Below are 24,975 nucleotides of genomic sequence, written 5' to 3'. Positions count from 1 at the left end.
GAAAAATATAGAAAAATGGTCAGAATCGAGAATCGATTCTGTAACCAATCTTGCCATCCCTAGGCAGCAGTGAAACTCCCTCATCTCGACCGTATGATAAACGTTCTCTGTCTATGATACCCGTTCTCTGCCTATGATATACGTTCTCTGCTTCGCATGTGAAAAATTTTATTTCAGTGCAGCCAAGTTTTTCTTAATATACTTAACTGCTTAGATATGGCAACCCAACAATCTAAGCCATATGTTTTGTTTGTTTACAATACTCTAATTGAAAATTAAAGAAATCAAAAAAACTAATTTTATCTAAACAACAAAATTTCATACCAAATTACAATGAGTAAGGATATATCGAATACAACATACGTATTCAATACAAAAGTAACCAAGCAAGGAGGGCACAATGCAGAAAGCAAACTGTTAAGATTTGAAGAAATTGCCATTCCGTCACCCACCGCGACAACGAAGAATTTGAACGCCGTAAATAAACCACGACAAACAAACAAGGAATATATGACAAAACAAAAAGTATATGATGTACTCAAAGAACCTGAAGATTACAAACCATTAAAAAGTGCACTATCTCTAAAACCAATTAATATGAAATGTACAGCGGTACCACTGGTAGGGAATAAAATGATTCATATCTCTTTTCCACAGTGCATAAATGCAACGTTAAAAGCGCAGCTTACAACGACTAGTAATGAAGCGGCGTTTCGTTCTAAACCTACAGTAACGGTTAAACTTCCCACTAAAGATGCATCACCTGCTGCTGCCACAACTCTTTCAGTTGATGATACCACAACAACAACTAGCACTACTAGTCCAACAACTCTGAAACCAACTGCAGTTGTTTCTACTGCAAACCCAACAGAGTTGACCGAATCTTTGAAAAAATCTGAAATTGACAGTGTCTCGCAGCTTCCAAAAGCAACAGCAACGACGACAGAAAATGAAAAAATTATAACCATTACAACAACAGCAGAGACAGAAATTGAAAGTTTCAATTCCAATACGACTTCAACATCAAGTTTAGAAATATCAGCAGTAGGCATAAACGGAAAAGTAACTACTAATACCGCACCAATTACAGCTCCGTCGGCAAGCACAACTAATTCAATACCCTATAATAATATTAGACAGAAATTACCATTCAACAAAAAGTCCGTTATGCGTTCAGTAAATATTCCACTTTCGATTGCTTCGAAGGCACACAAAACTTTAGCTCTTACGGGAGCTAAAATACCAATTCGTCCTTTGATCAAATCCCGTAATTGCGTTTTACTTTCGACAAAATCAAATACAACTGCTAAGGATAAGGGCGTAATTAAATTTATTCCGAAGAGCCCTTGGCCTAAGAAATATGTAGCCGACGAGTGCGACGAATCGAATCCACCTAAGCTAACCGTTAACAACAACAACAACGAATCGAATCCAACCGATTCAAATAGTAATGACGCACTTATTAGCAAGGATGCAGAAAAGTTGCCTGCGGCTGGGAAAGAAGTTTTGGTTGTAACAACGGACATCGATACCAAAAAAACTGTTGTTAATATACCAGTAGTGCCACTGGTAGGGAAACGAAAATATACTGATCCAGCCATGATCCCGATACTTTCCTTCTCATATCAGAAATCTCTTTCGGATTATATACGAAAAGCAAAGGAATTTCACAAACGCGCCAAAATATGTGCAACAGCCGCTTTAGCAACGATTGATAAGTCGAAAATTAATAAGGTGGAGAGTGCGAAAAATTTTATTTCAACCGATTCAGATGAAAGAGGTAACAACGATAATACGAATATGAAATGTGACCATGAATCTAATCTTAAAGAAGGTGATAGCACTGCAGATCGACGAATAGAGGTAACGGCAATGGAAGTTGAAGTGATGGCTAATGGCGGATCTGAAAACAACGAAAAAAGTACAGATATGGAAATAACAGAGAAGATAGGTAGCTTAAAATATGTGAAATCAACAACTAAAGATATAGACAACCTGAAAGATGTGGAAAAAGTTGAAAAGTTGGAAAATGTGAAAACTACAAGCCTAGATAACCTAAAATATCTGAAAACACTAACTGATGTGAAATCAGCGCCAAGTATAGATAAATTAACAAATGTGAAATCGGCGGAAAGTCCAAAAAATTCAGAAGATAATGAATCAGGTAAAAACACAGACGACCTAAAAAAGAAGGAGTCAGCCAATGGAACCGAAGATATCGAACCAACGGTACACACAAATAACTCAAGAAAAGAGGAAACAGCGAAAGGAATCAAAAACCTAAAAGATATAAAATCAGCTGAAAACAGAGATCAACTAAAAGATTTGAAATCAGGTGAAGACACAGATGACCTGAAAGTTGTGGAGTCAATCAATGGCACAAAAGTAAGAGAAGGTATCGAATCAGCGGAACACACAAATAACCCAAGAGAAAAGGAAACAGCGGAAGAAGTAGAAAATCTAAAGGACATCGAATCATCTGAAAACGAAGATCGGCCAAACGATTTGGAAGCAACGGCAGATATAGAAAACTTAAAAGTTATGAAATCAACTGAAAGTGCAAACCTAAAATATGACAAATCAGCCGATAAGACGGAAAAGCTGAAAGACATCGATACAAAAATCCTAAAAAATGTAGAATCTACCGAAATTACAGAAATCCTAAAAAACATGAAATCAACGGAATGCAGAGAAACCCCAAAAAGTTTGAAAGATAACTTAAAAATTATGGAATCATCTGAGTATACACATAACCTAAAAGAAGTTGAATCAACCGAAAGGACACAAAATCGAAAGAGTGTGAAATCAACTGGAAATACAGATGACACAGAAGAAGTGAAATCAGCACAAGGCACGGTGAACCTTAACGATATCGAGGCAGCTGAAGGCACAGATAGCCTAAAAGAGTCAGCTGAAAGCATACATGGTATACAAGATTTGGAATCAACTGAAAGTACAGAAGCCCTAAAGGTGATGAAATCAACTAAAAGCGCAGATAACCTGAAAGGTCTGGAATCAATCGAAAGGACAACAACTCTTAAGGATAACAAATCAGCTAAGGATTCAAATAACACACAAAATATAGAATCTGCGGAAGTTAAAGAAATCCTACAGGATATGGAAACTACTGAATGTGTAGACAATCGAAAAAATATTACCACAACAGCCGAAATGAGTAACCAAATAGATATCGAATCTGATTTATTTACCTATGAAATATTCAATAATGTCAGTGGTATTAATAATGCAAGTACACGCAATGAGCATACACAAACAAAAGATAGCACAATTAAGATTCTCAAAAATATTTTTGAATTAAAAGAAAAAGTTCAGCAACAAGCGGAAGAAATTATGTTGCTAAAAGCTGCAATGAAATTGTTAAAGACACCAAATATGTTGAATAGACCTTAATTAAAACGATAATTTTATGTGATTACAATTAATGTTAAAATATATATTTGAAATATGTAGGTTTATTCAAATAAAAAATAATATTGTAAAAAACAATTTACTACTTGTCTGGTAAATTAAAAAAAAATCTATTACGCTTTTTGGGAGTTTAACAATTGGGGTATTCTCTTGCTCTTGCAAAACCCGGTGCACGGTGCAAGCATTGCAGATTTACAACGGCACAACAACAAACACACGCAGAAAAATATAAGCAAGGGCTGTGAAATATGTCAGACCAAAACCCATGTATATTAGCGTGCAATGTCACGCAAAAATAAAATTGCAACCCTGTTATAGTTGCCATTTTACATAAAGACATATTACGACGTTAAATTGTTGAGAAAGGTAAATTTGAACTAGATTTTATAATTTCTATTTAAATTATAAAGTTTTGTTACAGTTTTTTTTGTTAAAAATGTATGCAGAAGGTGCGCCAATTCACAATAGCCATGCACAATAGTCATTTACAATAAATTGACTGAATCAGTCGCTCATATATCACTAGATTCTGCAATGGGTGCTCTCGTGCCCTTGTATATTTCGGTGTAGTATTTTTGCAATCTGCAATCTTGCAAGAGCAAGAGAATACCCCTACACTGTTGGTTAGAGTGTAATTACCCTTACTTTCATATTACACCGGTCGGATATTCCCACACAATTAAATTTTCAAATATTGCCTTCGATACATACCAGCGATGGGAGAAAAGATATAACAAATTCGATTCTAAATGTATCGATAACAACTGAAACTGGCATCACTGTTCATTGCAAACAGCTGTTCATTATAAATAAACCCATCCAATTGTGTGGCGCGGTAAAAACATACTTAATTTTATTAATTAAACTATCTACTATCTTTAAAATTAAGTCTGCTTCTAAAAATGTTTTATTAGAATACAAACAATTAAAACAGTATAAAAATTGTGTTTTAAAAATGTTATAATTTGAATTTGGTCCTAAGGGCTTAAGTTGCAGCAACTGAATATCAAAATTGGTAAACAACTCGTATTTTTTATATAAACGTATATATTTTAATGCAATTGTATTCAGATTTATAAACCATGCCGTTTCGTCGCTGTTTTGCTCATTGTCCTCATGGTAGCGCTATCTTGTATCCATTTCCACCAAAAACTGATGTAGCCAGGTGAGTGTTCAATCAAATATTGCTATAATTTTATGAACATATAATAATCTTACGATTACCAATGATAATCTTACGATTACCAATGTACCTTACCATTTTTAATGTGACTAATTTCGTATTGTTACAGGCGGGATCTCTGGATACGGCAATTTGGTAAAAATCCAGACCAGTTCAAACAGAAACATCTGTACGCATGCCGGAAACATTTCAGCTCGTATATGACGTATGGTAGACTACTGCGAAAAAACGGCTATCCCGATGTAAATTTGACTACATACGACAAAGATAAGCCTTACACACAAAGATACAGTTTTTACAAACCTGGTGGGAAACCCGATCCGTTTTGGCATGATAATCTCGATGATGTAGTCGCTATGCCACCTTTAGATTATGGCATTGACCTAGAATACGTACCCGTAGAATGTATTTTACCACTTTCCAATGAACTCTCTCACACCGAGGACAGCAATAGTAGCGATGATGAGGATATACAATTAAAACAGATATCAAATTATGTGGATCGTAAACGAAAGTGCATATTAGGATGTGCCGGTCAGCGTTCATCACACATTTTGCCATCTATCCACAACGAATTGGAAAGACGGCATAAATGGCTATACTTGTTGGGAAAAGATCCAGCATTGTACACACAAAGACACGTTTATGTTTGTGATCTACACTTCGATATACATATGGTTGGGAAATCGCATTTAATACGTGGGGCATATCCGAATAAAAACTTGCCACCACCACTAATAAAGTCAATACCGGAAAGATTGGAAGCTCAAACAGAGTGCCTGCAAAAGTGTTCAGACTATAAGCGAAAGTTCAAATTTCCAACGTTCGATCGTAAAAGGTATTGCAATTAATTGTGTAATGCATTTGCTATTTATGTTCAACCTGGAAATTAAAAAAAAAATCAGAGAAGAAAATGTAAAATTTTTTCTCATCTATTTTTAGGCGCGAAATGTGGTTGTTGAAATTTGGCCGTAATCCTGCGTTCTACACGAATGACATCTACGCATGCGATCGTCATTTTAGTGATGAAATGAGAGTTGGCCCCTACTTACAATCACACGCCGTACCAGATCAAAATTTGGCACTCAAACTACTGTACGAGGATAATACTGGTAATTATGCGATTAAAACTTGGTCGCTAGAAAGACTACAAGCTTTAGCAAATGCTACGACGACATCAGCCGTTAAAACAACAACAACGACAACGACATCACTAACTGTTACAACAACAAATACAACACATTCAACAACTGCGCTGATTTCACCAACTGTTACAACAATTGCTACAACAACTACAGTAATATCGCCAACCGATACAATAACTGATTCAACAACTACAATGATTTTGCCATCCGTTACAACAACTACAACAGTTTCACCAACTGTTACAACAACTACAACAGTTTCACCAACTATTACGACAACTACAATGATTTCGCCAACTGTAACAACAGTTGATGAATCAGCACAAAGTAAGAACATTCTTGGCCAACTAAAAATGACCGTTATGTCTACTGCTAATCAAACGTCACAAACACCAGTAGAATATGTAAAAATGAAAACATTAGGTGTATTCATGCAACATAGAGATGGTTATGTGGTGCCTTTGAGACAAATTTTAAATGCAGTTGATCCTTTGGATTGCAGAGGATATCTACTAACGGAAAATGCTAAATCGATTGAACCCAAACTAACTATAAAAGTACATCCAATACCGAAAGAGATCTATGAAGGTATTAGTGAGGATGATACTAGTATGCCAGCAAGTCCCACGTATAAGGACGATACGGTTGAAGAAAGTGACGAGGATGCGACAAATTTGAAATTTACGCATGCGTTTGATGAACAGCAAAATTGCGGGGATTCATTGAGGCATGAAGACAACGATGAATACAGCAACAGCTTAGAGAATGCACAAATATACAACATTAGGCGAAATAATTATAATTCGGGCTATACCACGGCGAAAAAGATAAAATTTACGCATGCGTTTGATGAACAGCAAAATAACGGCGATTTACGGGGACGAGAAGGCAACAATGAATATAGCAACAGCTTAGAGGATGCACAAATATACAACATTAAGCGAAATAATTATGATTTGGGCTATACCACGGCGAAAAAGATAAAATTTACGCATGCGTTTGATGAACAGCAAAATAACGGCGATTTACGGGGACGAGAAGGCAACAATGAATATAGCAACAGCTTAGAGAATGCACAAATATACAACATTAAGCGAAATAATTATGATTCGAGCTATACCACGGCGAAGAAGGTGAAATTTACGCATGCGTTTGATGAACAGCAAAATAGCGGGGATTCATGGAGACATGAAGACAACGATGAATACAGCAACAGCTTAGAGAATGCACAAATATACAACATTAGGCGAAATAATTATAATTCGGGCTATACCAATCCGAAAGAGGTGAAATTTACTCATGCGGTTGATGAACAGAAAAACAACGGGGATTTAGGGGGACAAGAAGACAACAATGATTACAGCAAAAGTTTAGAGAATGCACAAATATTCAACATTAAGCGAAATAATTATGATTCGGGCTATACCTCAGCAAAAAGGGTCAAATTTACGCATGCGTATGATGAACAGCATAATAACTGCGATTTAGGGAGACATAAAGACAACAATAATTACAGCAACAGTTTAGAGAATTTAAAAGTATACAACATTAAGCGAAATAATTATGATTCAAGCTATACGGCCACGGCGAAAAAGGTGAAATCTACGCATGTGTATGATGAACAGCAAAATAACGGCGAATTAGGGGAGCAAGATGACCACTACGATTACCACGAAAATAATGTTGATGTGTTAAACAACTTTAGTGGCAACGGCGTAAACGAAGCGAACACTGAACTCGCCGAAATTTCAGATCCGATATTAGACCAACTGGCCGAAACTTATCCCACAGAGAGTTTCTCCCTATTGCTTGGACAAAATAATACAGTAGACAAATGTAGCACAGAAACGAGCAGCGAGAGCAAAACTGAAATTGTAATAGTATCGGATGAGCCAAGCACGGCTGGCAAGTTGTTAACAGGAAAGAAAACGGAAACCGTTAATAAACGCGTAATAACGGTACAGCCGAAACAACAACTCCATAATAGCAAAGTAAAAACGCAATTGAAAGAAGCAACCGTTAAGAACGGTGTCATTAAGCAACAACCACAACAACAAACTTCTTTGACGAAGGCAGTTGCTTTCGCAGAGAGTTGGCAGCAAGTGGTGAAGACCATGCAAAAGGAGGTGTCAGCTAACAGTACTTTAGCAAACATGCAGAAGCAGCCCGATGCCATTGCGCTGGCAGCCAAGAAGTTAGTTGAGGAAATAAAACAAGCTGGTGAAAGGGAAAAACTAAGCATACACCAAAAAAGAATTGCTGGCGATTTGACGGGAACTAATCTGAAGGGTAAACAAATACTAAGCACACAAAGTGCATCTACCGTTGCAACAACGCAAGTGCCAACAAAAATGTTTAATAAACCAGCTCCGAATGCTTTCGAAATCACCAGCGTGGAGATAATAAACAGCAAACCACCGATTGTTGTTGGGCGAAACGCAAATTTGGAAGTGATCCCTGCAATTCAGGACGATCCACATCGCGCAAAAATAACAAGCGTCGAAATAATAAACAGCAAACTGTCAACGAATGTAGCTAACGGCAATACAGAGACATTTTCGGAAAGGAGAACACCGCAAATTCTGCAAAATCGAAAAGAAATTATGCAAATGATGCATAGACCGTCAGCAGCTAAAGCAACAATCGCTACAACAACAACTGCATCAAACACAATGCCACTTACAATAACCAAGCCACCATTTAAAACAAGTGCCGGGCACGCGCAACCCGAATCAATGGATGATACAATTGAGGGATTGTTGGCCAAAGCCAAGCATATTTTGAACACAAAGAACACTGCAGCGCTTGCAAACACCAACAATGACGACAATGATTTGCTGAAGTCTGCTGAACCAGAATTACATTTTGCGCCAATATCAACCACACAGCATGCAGAAGACGACGATGCGGTGCCCTACTGTGTTCTCAAATGCGCCAATTTTCGCAAAATCTACAAATTTCCCTCACCCGAAGCGCAAACTTTCCAGCGTCATTTTTGGTTTATACAACTCGGTTTGGATATAGCGACCGATTGGCGCAAAACCCTTTTCATTTGCGACAAACACTTCGATGACACTATGTTGTTGCCACCAGACAATACGCTCAATGAATACGCTTATCCATGCCAGTCGCTCTTGCGGGAACTCAATAAACCGACCGCAACTGTTGGCACCCAAACATGCGATGATGCCGAGGAGTATAGACAAAAGTTGTTCGATCAAATAGCGGAATTGAAGCAGATGTTGTTCCAACAAAAAATGGAAGTGAAACGCGTTAAGGTTTTGATAAGCCTCAAGCAAGAGGCGTCGCGATTGGTAGCCGAAATTGAGGAGGCAGAAAATGCGCCGAAACTGTTAACTATTTATAATAAAGAGTGATTAATTTATGTAATATTTGTATGTTATAGTATACATACATACATATGTATATAAAACCGTTTTCTACCTAAATTTAATTTTAGCTATCAGTAAAACTAATTTAAAAAAATATATTCATAATAAGTGTATGCTTAAGACGAATAAAATTAAGCATATATCTATTAAAGTAAGGAAAAAAATTCAATTATTACCATAATTTAATATCGAAAAATATTAATATTTTTTCTAATAAAAGCAATACAAGCGCGTATTGAAATATTAAAAAAATTTGTTTTATTAAAAATGTATGTATTTTTATGCTTTGCATAATTTATAATTATTTAAACATTTAAAATTTTTCGAAGATTCCTATTTTAATTTTTTTGCGCTATATTTGTTTTTGTATAATTATTGATTATAATTGCTTTAGAATATTTTTTTTTAATGCTTTCCAAAATTTTCGAAGTCCAATAGTTCCATACGTACTTTCATAATATTCCGTTTGCTATTGATCTTTATAATTTTTTAAAGCATCTAAAATTTTTCGAAGATTAAAAAATCCTTATATTACAAATCATCTTTCAAGTGACGAAATGCTCTTAATGTTTATACTTTTTAAAGCTTTTCTTTTGAACTCCGCTTTAAATACATACAAATCTCATCTAAAAATATAAATCTTTAAAATCAAAACTGGGCCCGAATCGCGGCACACGTTAACGAGCGAAACTCATGTATTTTTTTTGATTTCGAATCATTGTACTCTCTATAGAATACGCACTTTCGAAATTTCCTCATTTTATAACGTATTCTCTCACTCGTTAGCTATTTGAGAAACGTTATAGTACAAATTAAAAAGAAAAGGTTGGAATATATCAGTTAAAAATAATCGGAGATAAAATGTAAGTTATTTTTCTTTTATTGAGTTTATTTAACATGTATTATCATTACGAGTATAACTAATGATTTAAGGACAAATGTAAACAAAATAAATATTCGTCAAAAAAATTTTATGAGTGATTTTATGCTACATCATCAAAACTTAGCAAATAATATTTCGCCTAATTGTGGGCAAGGCAAAGTTGCATCAAATAAGCTATGGGATGCATTGACACTAAAACTTAACGCTACCGGGCCACCGATGAAAGATGCTAAATTTTTGCGAAACGTAAGATCAGTAAATAATATTAATTAAATAAATAAATTAATGGATGATTAAAATAATAATAATATACAAAAATAGGTATTTGCTGAACACAATATAAAAAAGAATAGCAAAGTCGTATGAGGAAAAGCTTTTAATTGTAGCAGAAGAGCAACTCCTTCAAGCTACGGGGATAGTTGTTGCAGTAGAAGTAAAAATCTTGAGAAACTAATTCCTTTAAAGATATCGCTGCAAATAAAAAAGAGGTACATAAAATACATATGCAAATAAAAGCTGTGGAGTTGCAGATTAAAACTCATGAGCTTGATATTTTAAAGAGAAAAGTTCAGAAATAAACGATACGATATGTTAATTCCAATTCCCGCGATTCGGGCAAAGAAGATAACTTTAAAATTAAATTACGAAATTATTTTTAGTTTGTGCAAGTTGTTTTTTAACCGTTGATATATTCTATTTGAAAATCCAAATGTTTTAAAATTTTTTTAAAATGCGCCGCTGAAGTCAAGTTTTGTTGTAAAAATATTATAGTTTCTTATATCCACAAAACACTGGTGAAAATGTTCTCCGTATATAAAATTGTTCATAAAGGTGAGGAGTGGTGAACTCAAAAACTTCAACTTGATTTTTATAAATTTTTCTTTTGGTTCAAAAACCACTCTTCCACTTTTATAATAAAACAATACAAATTTCTTAAAAAAAATACTTTTATTTTTTGAAATTTTATTTAACTTTTTAACTGAAAATAATCGTATATTAGTAATTACATATTCAACTACATACAGTAGTACACACACATAAATAAAGACACAAGCAGTTAGAAAATGCATACTCATACCTACAATACGAGTATAACAACAATAACAAGTCATGACAGGAGGTTTTTTATTTTTTTCTTATTGTTAAATATTTACTTAATAAAGAAAGGATTTCAGTTTTTTCATTTTTTTTTTGTTCTTACTTCAAAAATTATTTTTGATGATTTACAATAAATCCAACACTACTCTCACTGCTCACTTGCTATTGTTATCACTTTAATGTACTGAAAAAATTACGATTGCTTTTATATTTAATACACAAAAATATTACGCTTTTTAGTTTCAATTATTTTTTTATTCTCAATTTTTGATATTTTTTGTTTTTATATAATCTTGACTTATTTTAAAAGCTACAAATCTGAGTTATAGTATAATTTAAATTTAATAACTAATTGTGTAGCCCACAATACCAAGTCTTATCTGCCGTTCTAGCCCAGACGAAATATACTACGAGTAGTTGTTGTGCACAAGCCTTTACTTTCAACTTAACCTCACTTAGTTTCGAAAATGTTGCGTGTGCTGAAAATACTTAACCAAATGTTGCCTACCATTTGGTGTGCAATTGATTCGTTGAATGCTATTGTTTTTTAATTGAATTTCTTCAACATTGTGAATTTGGCAAGTTATAGAGAAATTGTCGAATTTAGTACATATTTTGTTTCGATGTTTTACTTATGTCGCATAATTTATGTAGTAATTTTTCTTTCGAAATCGTCACACGAGCAAACATTATTTGGAAAACATGCGAGTGAATACAGAAATTTATTTTACGCATACAAAAATTTTGCAATTAATTGAATAACAAAATATTGAAATTTTATGTGGCAAAAATACGGCGAAATTCGCCATAAAAATGTATTATTGATTTTTAAAGTACAATTTAAAAACAAAACTGAAAGATCGTAAATTTTAGTATTCACCTGCTACACACACATACTTATTCTCAAATATCAACTAACCTAAATTTGCTTTTAACTACATTTTCTTAATATTCTCTTCAACTTTTCTTTCACCGCTCTTCGCACACTCACATACATAAATCTCTTATAAAATATGCATATTATTATTCCATTATTTTTTTGTTATAGTTTACATGTACATATAATATATAATGTATAATATTTTTCTTGTCTACTTGTCTGAATTTTTATTTACATTTAATTTATTATCGATTGAGACAGTAATATTTATGTCAAGCGAAAAGTACTGTAAAAAATATACATATCGCTCATTTGCTGCAAGACCGGCATAAGTCAAAAAAATCGATTCTCCAGAAAACGCGTTTAAAGTTTTCAACTGACTACAACCTTACACGGTGACTCCAACCTTACACCTCTTCTCAAGCGGAGCATGTAAGAGGTATTCATATGAATTTTTCACTCAACATGAAGTATGATATAACGAACAATTCTGCAGCATTAACTCAAAAATCACGTTTTTTGATTTATGCCGGTCTTGCAGCAAATGAGCGATATGTAGATGTTGCCACTGAAGGCATACATAGCTTGAGCAAAACAATTTTAATATTTAATAAATTTTCACTTTTTTTAATTAAAATTTGTTTTTTTTTATTAAAAAATATAACTTTCTTAAAAGTGCTTATGGAGTTTAAAATTGCACAAAAACTTTTTAAAACTGTATTAAATAAAAAAATATATATATGTATATGGAATACATATACGAAAAATTAAAAAAAAAAAAAACACTTAATAAAATAATTATAAAATTTATAAAATAAATGAATGTAAAAAAATTGTGTTTACATTACATTTAACATTTAAAAATTGAAAATATTAACTTTCTTTGTCGGAAATTTTTTTATTAAAAGTGAAATTTTCAAAAGTTAAGTAATAGAAATTGAAAATGTATTTTTGTTTTGCTAAAAATAAACAAAATATGTATGTCTGTAAGTATTATGTATGTAAAAAAAATTGTGAAAAATGTTTTATCAGAGATTTATTATTAATAATAATTAAATTAAATAATATTGCGTTTTGTAGGTGTATTTTTTTACTAAAAATATATACTAATTTAAAAAATTCAAGACAAGGAAAATAAAAACTATTAAAAATATTTATATAAAAGAAAGTTGATTTGAAAATATAATACCTAATTAAAAACAATTAAATAAATTGCAAATTAAAAAAATAATAACTAATTAAAATTATAATAAAAATTATGAATATAAAATTAATATAAATAATATTATTTATCAAAACATGAAAAAAATAATTTGAAAAAATAAATTATTAATAATAAATTAATTAAATAATTATTTTAAAAATATAACTATTGAAAAATAATAATTAGACTGTAAGAAGCGTTAAGATGCCTTCGCACAATAAAAGGATCGTCTTCCTTGTATTAAATAATTAATTTCAAAATTTTAGTTAATAAAAAACATAATTCACAAAAAAATAATAATACGAATTAATTAAAAGGCAATAAAAACAATTTATAGCTATAATAATTTATTAAAAAATAATAATTATTTATATTTAATTAAAACAGAATATTTAATAAAAAAAAATAATAATTTTTAATAAAAAAAATTGTTTAAATTAATTAATTTAATTTAATTGTAATTAATTGAAAATAATAATAATTACGCCGTAACAAGGGTTTAAATGACTTCGCATTTAAGGCTGAGCTCAGGCTACTACCGGGGTCACAGCTGGCGGATAGTGGACTGCCCATGCAGCTGCGAATAGTAGTACGCAGTCGACGGCCAAGAGCTGCAGGAGAGGAGGGTTTGGCTCAATACGCCTTATGCGCCCAATGAAACTCCTCGCCTGACAAGATGCCGCCTTTAAATTAGCGTCCACAACCCCCACCGGGGTGCACCGAGGGGAACCTACCCACGAAAGGGAGGCAAAAAAATCGACGAGAGAATAGTATAATTAATAAAATAATAATAATTAATTTAAAACAATTTAAATCCATAATAGTTTATTAAAAAACAATGATTATTTTAATTTAATTAAATATTATTAATTAATTATAATAATTAATTAAAACCTTTGAACTCTTTATATTACATAGTTACGCATGTATGTGTATTTAAAAAAAAAAATAACATAACTTACGTAAATAAAAAAAATTGAAAAAAGATCCATAAAAATAATTTTAAAACCCTTTAGCGAAAATTAAACAAATATGCTGTTCCGTCTCACACAATGCTCACTTAATGCTACACATTTCACACGCAAACTCGCTACATGTTATATATACATATGTATGTTCATATATGTAGTAATATATATACATATCTAAAAACATTTCATAGCATTTTCTTTTGATTTTAAATAACTTTATTTTATATATAAATGTATATCAGTTATTGTTTGGTTTAAATTTTAAATAATTATTGTTTATAGCTAAATTTAATAATGGTTGAATGCTTGCAACAAAAGAAAAAAAATTTTCACTAGACTTAGCTTAGAGTTCACTTAAAACTAATTTTTATGCTAAAGTTACAAGTGCCGAAATTCAATATCATAATTTTTAGCCAAAACTCATTTTTACTTTGTTTTCTTTTATATGCCTTTTATTATTTTATTTTGTGGCTGCCATATAAAAATTGGAACCTCCGGCCGTGCTTGCGACGGCGTAGCAGACCGGGTACTGTGTTGTTGCACTTGTCACTCTATCATAATATTTTTCTTTTATATTTATTTAAATTCAAATATACTAATATTCTAAGCGCAAAAATTATTTAAATAATTAAATAAAGCAAAATTCAAATAGTTAACGGTTCTTTTTTTTGTATTGTTTTCAATTTGTTTCAACTCGTTATACAATATATAATATTTATAATCGTAATAACGCACCTAAAAACACATTACAACTTCAATTATGTTTAAGAAAAATTAAAATTTACAAAAAAAACACTATTTAAATAATAATTATAGTTAAAAAAAAAAACGTTTGCGAAAACGTTACTGAAAGATCTAGTTTTAATTTATATTACAACAACATTTCAACATTTGCGTTGTTGCCACATTTCGCATCATTTGTTGCCTTTTTTGTCGCTTGCTTTTTATTTTTTATTTTATTTTTGCTTTTTTTTTTGTTTACTCTTTTTAGTGTTGTACATTTCTCCGTTAACAAACCATGACTATTTTACTTTTGCACATTTTTTTTTGCCATAGTTATTTCATTAAGCATGAAATATTCAAATTTAGTTTAATTTACAACTTGCTTAACGCCATTGGCCGGAAAAATGTACATAAATTTTTAGTTTTGTTCGACGACGTCACAATTCAGTACACTGACTTTCATGACGCGTACATGCGTTTGATATCTTGTTGGTATTTTTCTTGTATTTCCTTGCGTTTCAGCTTAAAAGCGGCTGTAACGAGACCCATGTCAGGTGACCAAACCTCCTTGCAGAGCGTGAGCACTGCGGGCACTTCATACTTTTGCAATTTGCCTGAGAAAAAAAACGAAATTAGTTAAAAAGTCCGTTAAATTATTAACACCTTTTAAATGCACTTACATTTCCTGGCATGTTCGGATAGTTCTTTTAGGACCGCCTTCTCCATAACGGGGGACGTGCATAACTCGTCGAAAGGTTTGGACTTTAAGCTATTGCGTTCGGCCAATTCTTCGAGATGTTTGTGATTCGGTACCACCAATGCGACGGTGAACTGTTTGGTTGGATCGCCATAAATGCAGATATTCTCCACAATTGGGCAAGTCTTCAGTTCGGATTCAACTTTGCCGAGTGACACGTATTCGCCGGCCTGCAGCTTAACCAAGTCCTTCTTGCGATCTAAATCGATTAATATAAAATCGGATAAGTTTGAAGTGTTTGTAGAGACTATACTTATATAAAAAATATATATATGAATAATAAATAATACTACCATTTTTGGGATATACCTGTACCTGCCAAACTGATCAATGAATATCAAGTCAACACAATACAAAATATCTTCACGAAATTTAGCATAGCTACAATCTCCGAACAAATTGTTCAGATCGGAATATATGTATAAAATATATGTATGAAGCTGTGATACGAAATGAACGATCAAAATCAAGATAATCAAAATCATTACTATTATATCGACTTATGCTAAAAGAAATGCTGTGTAGTCGAAATTAACATTTTTCTTGCTGTCAATTGACTTATTAACAAAATTCGTTTTTAACCTCAAACTTTACTAAACTCAATTCTTCAATATTCGATTGACTTAGAATGTTATTTATACGATTAGCTTTTGCAAAAATGCATTATTCTATTTACACAGTTCATGACTTCACAAAATTCGTTTTTAACCACAAACTTATTTTAACACTTAGGGCCGTTTTCTCATCGCACGGTTAGCAGCCGCCAGCTTGGTTAAGTTAACCAGAACATAACTGACAGATGGCTGCTAAACAGATATTGAGAAATCGAACCTTAGCTATATTATAATACTTTTAATTTCGCACACTAATTCTCAACTCACCAATGATTTTAAGTACACCATCTGGATGAATTTCACCAATGTCGCCAGTCTTAAACCAATGTTTGCCATCCTCCTCGAAAAATTCCTCAGCGGTTTTGTCGGGCAATTTGTAGTAACCTTTCGATACACAATCACCGCCTATTAGCACTTCGCCCTAAAATCGCATTCCAAGCATATTAACTAGTTGCAAACAATAATTTTAATCAATCGACAAACCTGTGGATATGGTTTATTTGTAATGCGATATCCGCCCTCCTCCCAGTTGACTAGACGTATGTCGCAGACGGTCAGCGGTGCCCCAGTGCGACCATAAGTCATATCACGGTCTGAAAATATCGCAAAACGTTCAATTATTTATAGACTAAGTGATCTAAGAAAAGCACGGGACTTACTGTCCATAACCGTGGCGCCCGATGTAGTCTCCGTTAGACCGTAACCTTGTACTACTTCTACGCATAAGCATGTTTTGATTTGTTCATGTGTATCGGGTGAGAGTGGCGCACCGCCGGAGAGCACCAAACGCACGCGGCCACCAAGCAATTTTGAGACCTTCTGGAAAACCAATCTGTGGAGGAAGAAGCAAAAATTTATTGAATTTTATTTTCAAAGTATATATTTTTATTTAATTTGACTTACTTATCAACCAACGGCGTCTGATAGCCACGATTCGTCCATTGCACTTTGTACTGATACAGAAATTTGAAGAGCGCCTTCTTGAAGGCAGAACCCGAATTAACTTTGTCGTTAATGCCCTTGGAGATGCGGTCCAGGATTAACTTAAAATACAAAGATATTTTAAAATTCAAGTAAACGACGAAAACAATAGTTTTTGAGTTCACAAAACTCTACATACCGGCACGGAAGTCATGCATGTGGGTCTCAAGACGGTCGCATCACCTTTGCTGCCGCGCATAATCTTACTGCTGGTGTCAATTAGAGTCAGTGGCGTGGAGTAGCCAATGGGTACGCCCGTAATCAGGCAAACACTCTCGGCGAGCAATTCAAACACGTGCGCCAGCGGTAGGAAGCTGTAAAATGTAAAGGTGTTGTGTCATATAAAATTGCGTAGTACATACAATTTATTTTCATATTTTACTTACCCAATCAGCACATCGTCAGGCTTCACAGTCACCACGTCACAGAAACCTTTCATTGTGGCAATACAATTTTGATGAGACAATAACACGCCCTTCGGTGTGCCTGTCGAGCCGGAAGTATACATAATAATGGCTGTGTCCTCGGGTTTGGGTGGAACGCTTTCTGTGGGAGGACGGAAAAGATATATTTGTTGTTACAATATAATTTTTGATAATTTAGTAAATTTAATTCTGCTGATAATATGTTTTAATAATTACTTAATAACTTATCAATTTTTTTTTGAATATATTTTTTCCTTAATAGAACTGAATTTTTTCTTCCAATTTTTTTTTTTTTAATATTTTATATTTTGTCTTTAAATTCTTATTTTTTGATAATTTTTCATAAATTATTAATAATCATTTTCATTGATTTAATATTTAAATACTTTTTCTGAATTAACACATATTTTTTTCTTTTAAATAACACTTTTTATAATTTTTTATTTAATTTTGTGATAAATTTTTTAGGAGTTTCAATCAGATTTTAAAGTGTTTTAATCATTTATTTAATATTTAAAAATTGTTGCTAAATGGAAAATTCGAAAAAAAGGATTTTCGAAAAGGATATAATTTCAATTTTAAATATAAATAACAAATATACATGCTTAAAGGGTACAATGTTAAAACCAATTATAAAACAATATATCAAAGAACTTTTCACAAAAACTCATAAAAATATTATAAATGTAATAAGTTAAAATATATATAAAAATATATTATTTTTTTAATTAATTTATTTACTTTTTAAATTATTTTAATAACTAATTTTTGTATTTGTTTCATAAATATCTTATTTATTTATATTTTTTTAATTTAATACGTTAATAAATTTATTAAAGAAAGAATATAAAAATATATTTAAGTTTTTAAATTAATTTTAAGATATTTAAGTAATTATTTTTTGTGTTTGTTTCATTATTGTTTTTCAGTTTTTCGTTACTCCTTTTTTAAATCCTTCAAATTTCATTTCCCACTCACCAAACTTGCTCTCCTGTCCCATGCGCACAACTTGCGAGAACGAGAGTACGCGTACGCCGTCCTTGAAGCCCGTTGTGTCGGTCTTATGCAACTGATCTTCCATGTAAATAACGGTGTTTACATTGGGGCATTTATCCAGCAACTGCTTGAATTTGGGCAACAGCTCGTGCGACGTGATCACTGTGGTGACTTCCGTTTCGCTGATGCCTATATGAAAACAACAACAACAAAAAGCATTAATTGCGCCACAAAACTTCTACAAGACAAGGCATATACTCACAATGCGCCACGCCATCATCTCCTAGTGTGGCATATACAGTTACAATTGACATCGCCTGCTTGAAGCAACCATGCGCCGCAATCATCCATTCGGCGCGCGTCTCCGCAAAGATAACAATATTCTGTCGGGCGCTCTGACCACATTCGCGCAGACCGCGACCGAAGGACGTAGCCATGCGATCGGTCTCAATGAAATTCTTCCACTTATACTCGCCCATATTGTACTTCTTGAAGATGCGTCCATTCGGTTGCACCTCATCCTCTTCACTGAGGATCTGACGTGTGCCCAGGCAACGTTTGTTCGAATGCACCTTGGCTACATAGTTGAACATCTTCTCTAGTGTGTCGATGTTATTTTGCAGCATCTTCACGTGTACCTCGCGGGGCGGTTCAATAGTGCGATAGGTCAACGAATGCTCATCGGAACTGACAACACGCGCCTGAAAGACAGCAACGAAAGAAAGTTAGTATGTTTTGACTTAATGTTATATAATTTATTTTTAATTGAGGCAATGGGTAAAAAGGTGTGAGATAGCCAGTGGTTTAGTTATCACCGCCTTCTTTTGGAGCCCAGTGTCATTTTATTTGTGGTTGCAATTGCTTAAATATACAGTTATGGGAAGAAAATAAGCGCGTGTGAGTAAGGTGGAGGGAAGTTGTATGCTTTGGTTGAAATTTGCTGTGAAAAATTGGTCAATGTGCCTAAAAGTAGATTTTTACACGAGAAAACAGTTTAACCGCTTTCAAAATAAGGTAAAAAATCGAACTTTTAACAAATAGCTTAAATTTCGAAAAGGAAGTTTTTGTAATGAATAGTTATTAATAAATTTAACTAAATAAATTCTTGAATGACCACGTCAAAAAATGCGCCTGAAAATAAATATCTTTATAGTCAAATTGAATATCATGAGAAAGCAACAAATATTTTCATTTATTGCAAAAAAGTAGAATTATCCAAAAAAAATTAAATTTTAGTTTCAAGTAATTTTAATTTTAAAAAATTTATCTGGAAAAAGTAAGATTATTTGAAAAAAATATATTTCGAAAAAAAACGGTAAATTTCATTAAAAAAATATTTCCAAACACTTTCCTTTAAATAAAAATATTATTTATTCGAAATTTTTTATCTAAAATGTTATTTTAAAAAATATATATTTTGAAAAAAAAAAATGTTATTTAAAAACAATTTTTGAAAATAATAAAATTTTATTTAAGCAATTTTAAATTGTCGAAAATAATAAGATATTAATTTAAAGTAATTTTAATTTCAAAAAATTTATTTCGAAACGAATGCATTTTGGAAAAAATGTTGCATTTATGAAAAAAATTAAACATTAATTTCAAGAAAATATAATTTCAAAATATTATTAAAAAAAAAAGAATTTTCGAAAAACTTCAAATATAAATAACAAATATACCTAATTTTAAAGTATAAAAATATATATATTTTAAAATAAATTATAATATTAAACACATCAAGGATCACATACTGCCACCATTGGGTATTCCAAATTCGAATAAACATAAGTTTGTTGTAACCCCAACAATAACATATCAACTTGAGTGCACGGGGTTTCCTTAAACGGAAGGTTTTATTATATAACAAATTAAAATAACATTTTTTTGTTTTCTATTTTTTTTAGAATTTTGGTAACTTAAAAACACACAAAAATAATTTAAAAAATGATGTAAAATTCAATACCAATTCTGTCCAAAATCAAAACAAAGAGCCATCTATCCATATGTACATATGTATATAGACATTTAAACAGTTAAGGATATTGAAAATAAAAAGGAAATACTATGTACAAAAACAACACAAACAAATGAAAGCAAAACCTCAATGTCATCTGCGGCATATCTAGGCTTCTCGTCCATGCCGGCGCCAAATTTCTTAACTGGAACAGCCTGACGCAAAAACAAAAATGAAGAAAACAATAACAACAAACAGATAATAAACAAAATGAGCTAGATATACAAGTATGAAGCGATTATAAGAATGAGAAACTTTCTAGGTAAGTTCATGTATCGGTAAGTGTTGTTGCGATACACATACAAGTACACAAGTGTGTATGTATGTGAATTTTAGTTATATACATATTTATATACTCGTAAGTATGTACATGTACATGTACTTATGTATGTATGCGGCTATAATTATTTACCTTTGAAGTGAATACAAGTTAGGATCATTAAGGTAGGCATGCATATGTGTGTGTGTCAGCTGATTTACTTGTATTTATCGTTTTGTATGATTAAAAATGTTCAGAAGTGTCGCTAGGAATGTTGCTCATAAATTCTATATTAGCCATAAACCGAATTTATTGTTGGTTAATATTTTCGAAATAGAATGCATGCTTCGAACAGTTTTTGTTATCTCGAAAATATTTATGACCATAAAAATCCAATGGCGAAGGACTGTAGAGATTTCATCCTCGGGAAATTAGCTTATTAGCCATTTCTGTTTTGTTTATTAATTTCATATTTATTTATATATTATTATTTTGAATATTTTATATTTCTTTATAGGATTTAATTATTATAGATTTCTATTGTTTAAATTATGAAAATTTTAAATTATAGTTTTCAAAGGTATTTTCATTATTTTTTACTCATCTAACAAATATCTAATTTTGATAATTTGGAATTTGCAGAATATATGTAGTTTTATTTATCATATATATTTTCCAAATTTATTGTTTATTTTAATGTTAATGTATAGTATATATTTATTCCTTAAAGGAAAGGAGGGCGGAAAAATTTAAAAAATTTTGTTTTTTGATTTCCATGGCCTACACTTCTACCATACTAAATTTTTAAACTAGTATTTCAAATTTTTATGGAGTTACAGCCTTTTAAATAGTAGCCGCAAAATTCAATCAGCTCCATAAGTTTATCCTCATAAGTTTATCCTTAAACGCATGTTCTGTTTATAGTTTTCTAAAGTATTATACATATTATATACCCTTAAAATTTGAAAACAATTGATACAGTAGTACCACTAGGAGTAGTCCTTAATAACTTAATGTTCACCTTATGCTTTTTATTTTATTTATTTATTTTTTTTCTTTTTTTACTTTATTTAATTATTTTTATTTTAATCACTTTTTGTTTTATCATTTAATTTTGTTTTTAGTTTTATATTTTTTTATTGCTTTCTTTATCATTTTTTATTTTATTTTTATCTTTTTATTATTTTTTTTATATTCGTTTTAGATTTGTTTAGGTATTTTTTTATTTTTAACTATTTGCTTTTTTCATTTTTGCTATACATATATTTATTTAATTTTAATATAAAATAGTTTCACTAGGATCTTTATAATTTAATATTTTATTTATGTGATATTATTTTCGAAATAATGCGTAATATATTTTTTTATAATTTATTCATTTTTTTTATTAAATTTATTGCTTTTCCAAGTAAGGTAATTAAAAAAGTTCTCTGTTTATGAATTTTCCGCACCTTTTTTCATTCATAAATAATATATTTATTTATTATTTTTATAAAATATTTGTTATATTTTATTTGCTGCATTTTAGGATGTTTTTAAATAATAAAAGTATTTTTAACCTAATTTGAAAAAAAATTGTAATTATTAATTTTACTCATTTTGAAAAGCATGCTCCCTCCCATACTTGATCCATACTGTATGTATGAAAAATAGAGCCCGAGAGCGCTCGAAGTAAAATTTTATCGTTTACGAAGATCACAAATAACTAGCAATATGTGGATTCAGGTACAAAGTCTAAAGTGTAAAGTTGCTAGACGCAATTACTTCCTGCAACAACACAAGCGACAATAAATAATAAACGCCGCACTACCGCTATTAATTAAGCGACTTAACGCAGGTGCCGGGCGTAGACGATAACCTGCTAGCAAGCAGTAAAATTTTACAGCAAAAACAACAAAATTTATGTAATTAAGCAAAAGCTAAACTATTGTATAATCAGCGATAATTACTATGTAATTATTAGCAGGCGTCAGATATGCAGATAAAATTAGAAAAAGGAAATAAAAAAATATAAAAAATATATATAAAAAAATATAACAAAAATTAAAAATTGAAAGAAAAAATAATAAAAAAAAATTAAAGATAACTTCAAAAACAGTTTAAAAATAAAAACCTTAAAAAAATACCAAAAATTAAAACAAAAAAAATTAAAAAAATAATTAAGAGAAAAATAACTACAAAATTAAGGAGGTATTCTGGTCTAGGATTTTGAAAAAATCGATTTTTTTGCATATTTTTAAACTTTAGACTTAAAAAAAAAATATCCTTGGAAAGATTGTTCAAAAATCGACTTATTTTCGGAGATACAGCCGATTTTGTGACGCAGCGTTCGTGTTCACTATAATTGTCTCCTAAACTTTAAACGCGTTTTTCTCGAAACTACTTTTTTTGAGGTGGTTGACATGATATCTCAAGTTCTACTGAACCGATTCCTTTGAAATTTGGTATATATCTTCTTTATACAACATAATCACTAGGTAATTATTAGCAGCCGTCAGTATTCGGAGAAAATAAAAAAAATTTGAAAAAAATACAACAAGAATAAATTAAAATTAAAAAAAAACCTATGCAAAAAAAATAAAAAAATTATAAAAAAAATAATAAATAAAAAATTTAAAAAAATTATATTTATTTAAACTTACATAGATATATTTTTTTAAATTTTTAATTTTTGTAATTTTTTTAAACAAACACGAATAAATTAAAATTAAAAGAATTAAAAAAATAAAAATTAACTAAAAAGTTTAAAAATTAACTTAATATAAAAAATGTAAATTAAAAACAAAAAAAAATAAAAAAAGGAATTATTCAAAAAATTATAAGAAATACAAAAAGAATATCAATATGATATGAGTAATATGCTTAATTTATTATTGAAAACATATTGATATAGTACTAAACTAAAAATATATTAATTTTTTCTACTTTTTAATACTTTTTTAATACCGTTTTTTAACAAAATCGAAACCTCAATAAACACACTATTTTTTTTTCTTCAACATTTAATTACTTTTCCCTTTTACACTCACCTTGACGCGTCGCGACTCTTCTCTTCGCTTCCATGGTCGCTGCAACACCAAATATACCGGCAACGTGATTATGTCACACACAAAAGCGAGTACTTTGATAGCACCGATCGCGCTCTGCACCCAGAAGCTTTCCATTCTGACAATTAGATACAAAATGAAAATGCATGCCATTAATTATATCTCATATTTAACGGTTTTTAATTTTTTTTATATGAAACCAACTGTTTTTTGTAAATGCTAAAGTCACATGTCCAGGGTCGGCACAACAAATCACGCCACTAAGCGCCAATGATCACTATATATGAACACAACACTATATTGTTAACTGTTCGATTACTTGGATAGTGAGAAACTAAGCAATAGCAACTTCATTTTGTAAACTTACTTTTTGTAAAGTTTACAATATATTGCGTTATAGACACACACACATTACTTTTCACTCAAAAAATAAATAAAAAAATAATATTCACGCTCAAAATACGATCTGCTAAATGTAATTAAGTACTAAACGCCAGCACAAATGCGACTAAACTAAAAGCGAAAATATTTTTCTAAATTCGCTAAGTGCTTGGAGCACTTTTAAGAAATGTTTGTATGTATGCTAGAGACTTTATTTCAGCGAACTAAGTAAGTTGTAGGGTCGTCGCACATACAATTCAGTACGAAAATGTGACTAAGTGTGCGTGTGTTATCTCAAAATTTCGAAACTTAGAGCTATAAGTGCAAGCAGCAGCTGCAGCAACAACAACAATAAGAATAATAACAACAGCAACAATAACCATAATAGCAACGACACAACATGAGTCGCGTGCGCTTATATCTGTATTGGTAGCTGTGATAAGAGCGCTGTAGACTATACACTTGCTTTTGTTGTTGGATAGTGGTGGTCGAAAGGACGCTGGCGTCGACGCTATTGATCGTTGGCTCATAAAAGCACGCCAACGCCAATGAGAAAGCACATGTTTGCTTGCACAATACAGACTTATTTGTGT

At 31.3% G+C, this 24,975-nt stretch overlaps 3 protein-coding genes across 14 annotated transcripts in view; 2 read left to right on the top strand and 1 right to left on the bottom strand.

Moving 5' to 3' along the window:
* Positions 1–202: 202 nt before the first annotated feature.
* On the top strand, positions 203–3,511 carry LOC105222293 (uncharacterized protein PF3D7_1120600). The gene has a single exon (XM_011199534.4). It carries the CDS (start codon positions 334–336, stop codon positions 3,409–3,411), a length of 3,078 nt encoding a protein of 1,025 aa, XP_011197836.2. The 5' UTR covers positions 203–333; the 3' UTR covers positions 3,412–3,511.
* A 698-nt stretch (positions 3,512–4,209) lies between these two features.
* LOC105222295 (uncharacterized) lies at positions 4,210–9,391 on the top strand. The gene is made up of 4 exons (XM_011199535.4): positions 4,210–4,444; positions 4,501–4,594; positions 4,722–5,450; positions 5,555–9,391. Exons 2-4 carry the CDS (start codon positions 4,512–4,514, stop codon positions 9,132–9,134), a joined length of 4,392 nt encoding a protein of 1,463 aa, XP_011197837.2. The 5' UTR covers positions 4,210–4,444; positions 4,501–4,511; the 3' UTR covers positions 9,135–9,391.
* Positions 9,392–14,008: 4,617 nt separating this feature from the next.
* LOC105222296 (fatty acid CoA ligase Acsl3) overlaps positions 14,009–24,975 on the bottom strand; it is a 44,046-nt gene continuing 33,079 nt past the window's right edge. For 10 of the 12 annotated variants that reach the window (XM_049451620.1, XM_049451625.1, XM_049451623.1 and 7 more), the window contains 11 exons: positions 23,984–24,119; positions 18,944–19,382; positions 18,664–18,870; positions 17,647–17,806; positions 17,400–17,574; positions 17,183–17,322; positions 16,939–17,111; positions 16,763–16,872; positions 16,547–16,700; positions 15,589–15,864; positions 14,009–15,522 (listed from right to left, as the gene is read on the bottom strand). In XM_049451620.1, the coding sequence (XP_049307577.1) occupies positions 15,368–15,522; positions 15,589–15,864; positions 16,547–16,700; positions 16,763–16,872; positions 16,939–17,111; positions 17,183–17,322; positions 17,400–17,574; positions 17,647–17,806; positions 18,664–18,870; positions 18,944–19,382; positions 23,984–24,119 (2,125 nt within the window). In that variant the 3' untranslated portion in view covers positions 14,009–15,367. Of the gene's footprint in view, positions 15,523–15,588; positions 15,865–16,546; positions 16,701–16,762; positions 16,873–16,938; positions 17,112–17,182; positions 17,323–17,399; positions 17,575–17,646; positions 17,807–18,663; positions 18,871–18,943; positions 19,383–23,983; positions 24,120–24,205; positions 24,330–24,368; positions 24,528–24,975 lie in introns of those variants that run through there. The other 2 variants (XM_049451627.1, XM_049451632.1) reach the window with 2 other exon arrangements.

The sequence above is a fragment of the Bactrocera dorsalis genome, chromosome 3, assembly GCF_023373825.1.
Source record: "Bactrocera dorsalis isolate Fly_Bdor chromosome 3, ASM2337382v1, whole genome shotgun sequence".
NCBI classification, from domain to species: domain Eukaryota; kingdom Metazoa; phylum Arthropoda; class Insecta; order Diptera; family Tephritidae; genus Bactrocera; species Bactrocera dorsalis.
The sequence above is the reverse complement of the archived record's forward strand: the minus strand, read 5'-3'. Positions and strand labels throughout refer to the sequence as shown.

Excerpts from the sequence above, each read along its gene's own strand:
- LOC105222295 (XM_011199535.4), top strand. The coding sequence starts at position 4,512 with ATGCCGTTTCGTCGCTGTTTTGCTCATTGTCCTCATGGTAGCGCTATC. Across the intron at positions 4,595-4,721 it reads CCAAAAACTGATGTAGCCAG|GCGGGATCTCTGGATACGGC; the intron begins GTGAGTGTTCAA and ends GTATTGTTACAG. Across the intron at positions 5,451-5,554 it reads CCAACGTTCGATCGTAAAAG|GCGCGAAATGTGGTTGTTGA; the intron begins GTATTGCAATTA and ends ATCTATTTTTAG.
- LOC105222293 (XM_011199534.4), top strand. The coding sequence starts at position 334 with ATGAGTAAGGATATATCGAATACAACATACGTATTCAATACAAAAGTA.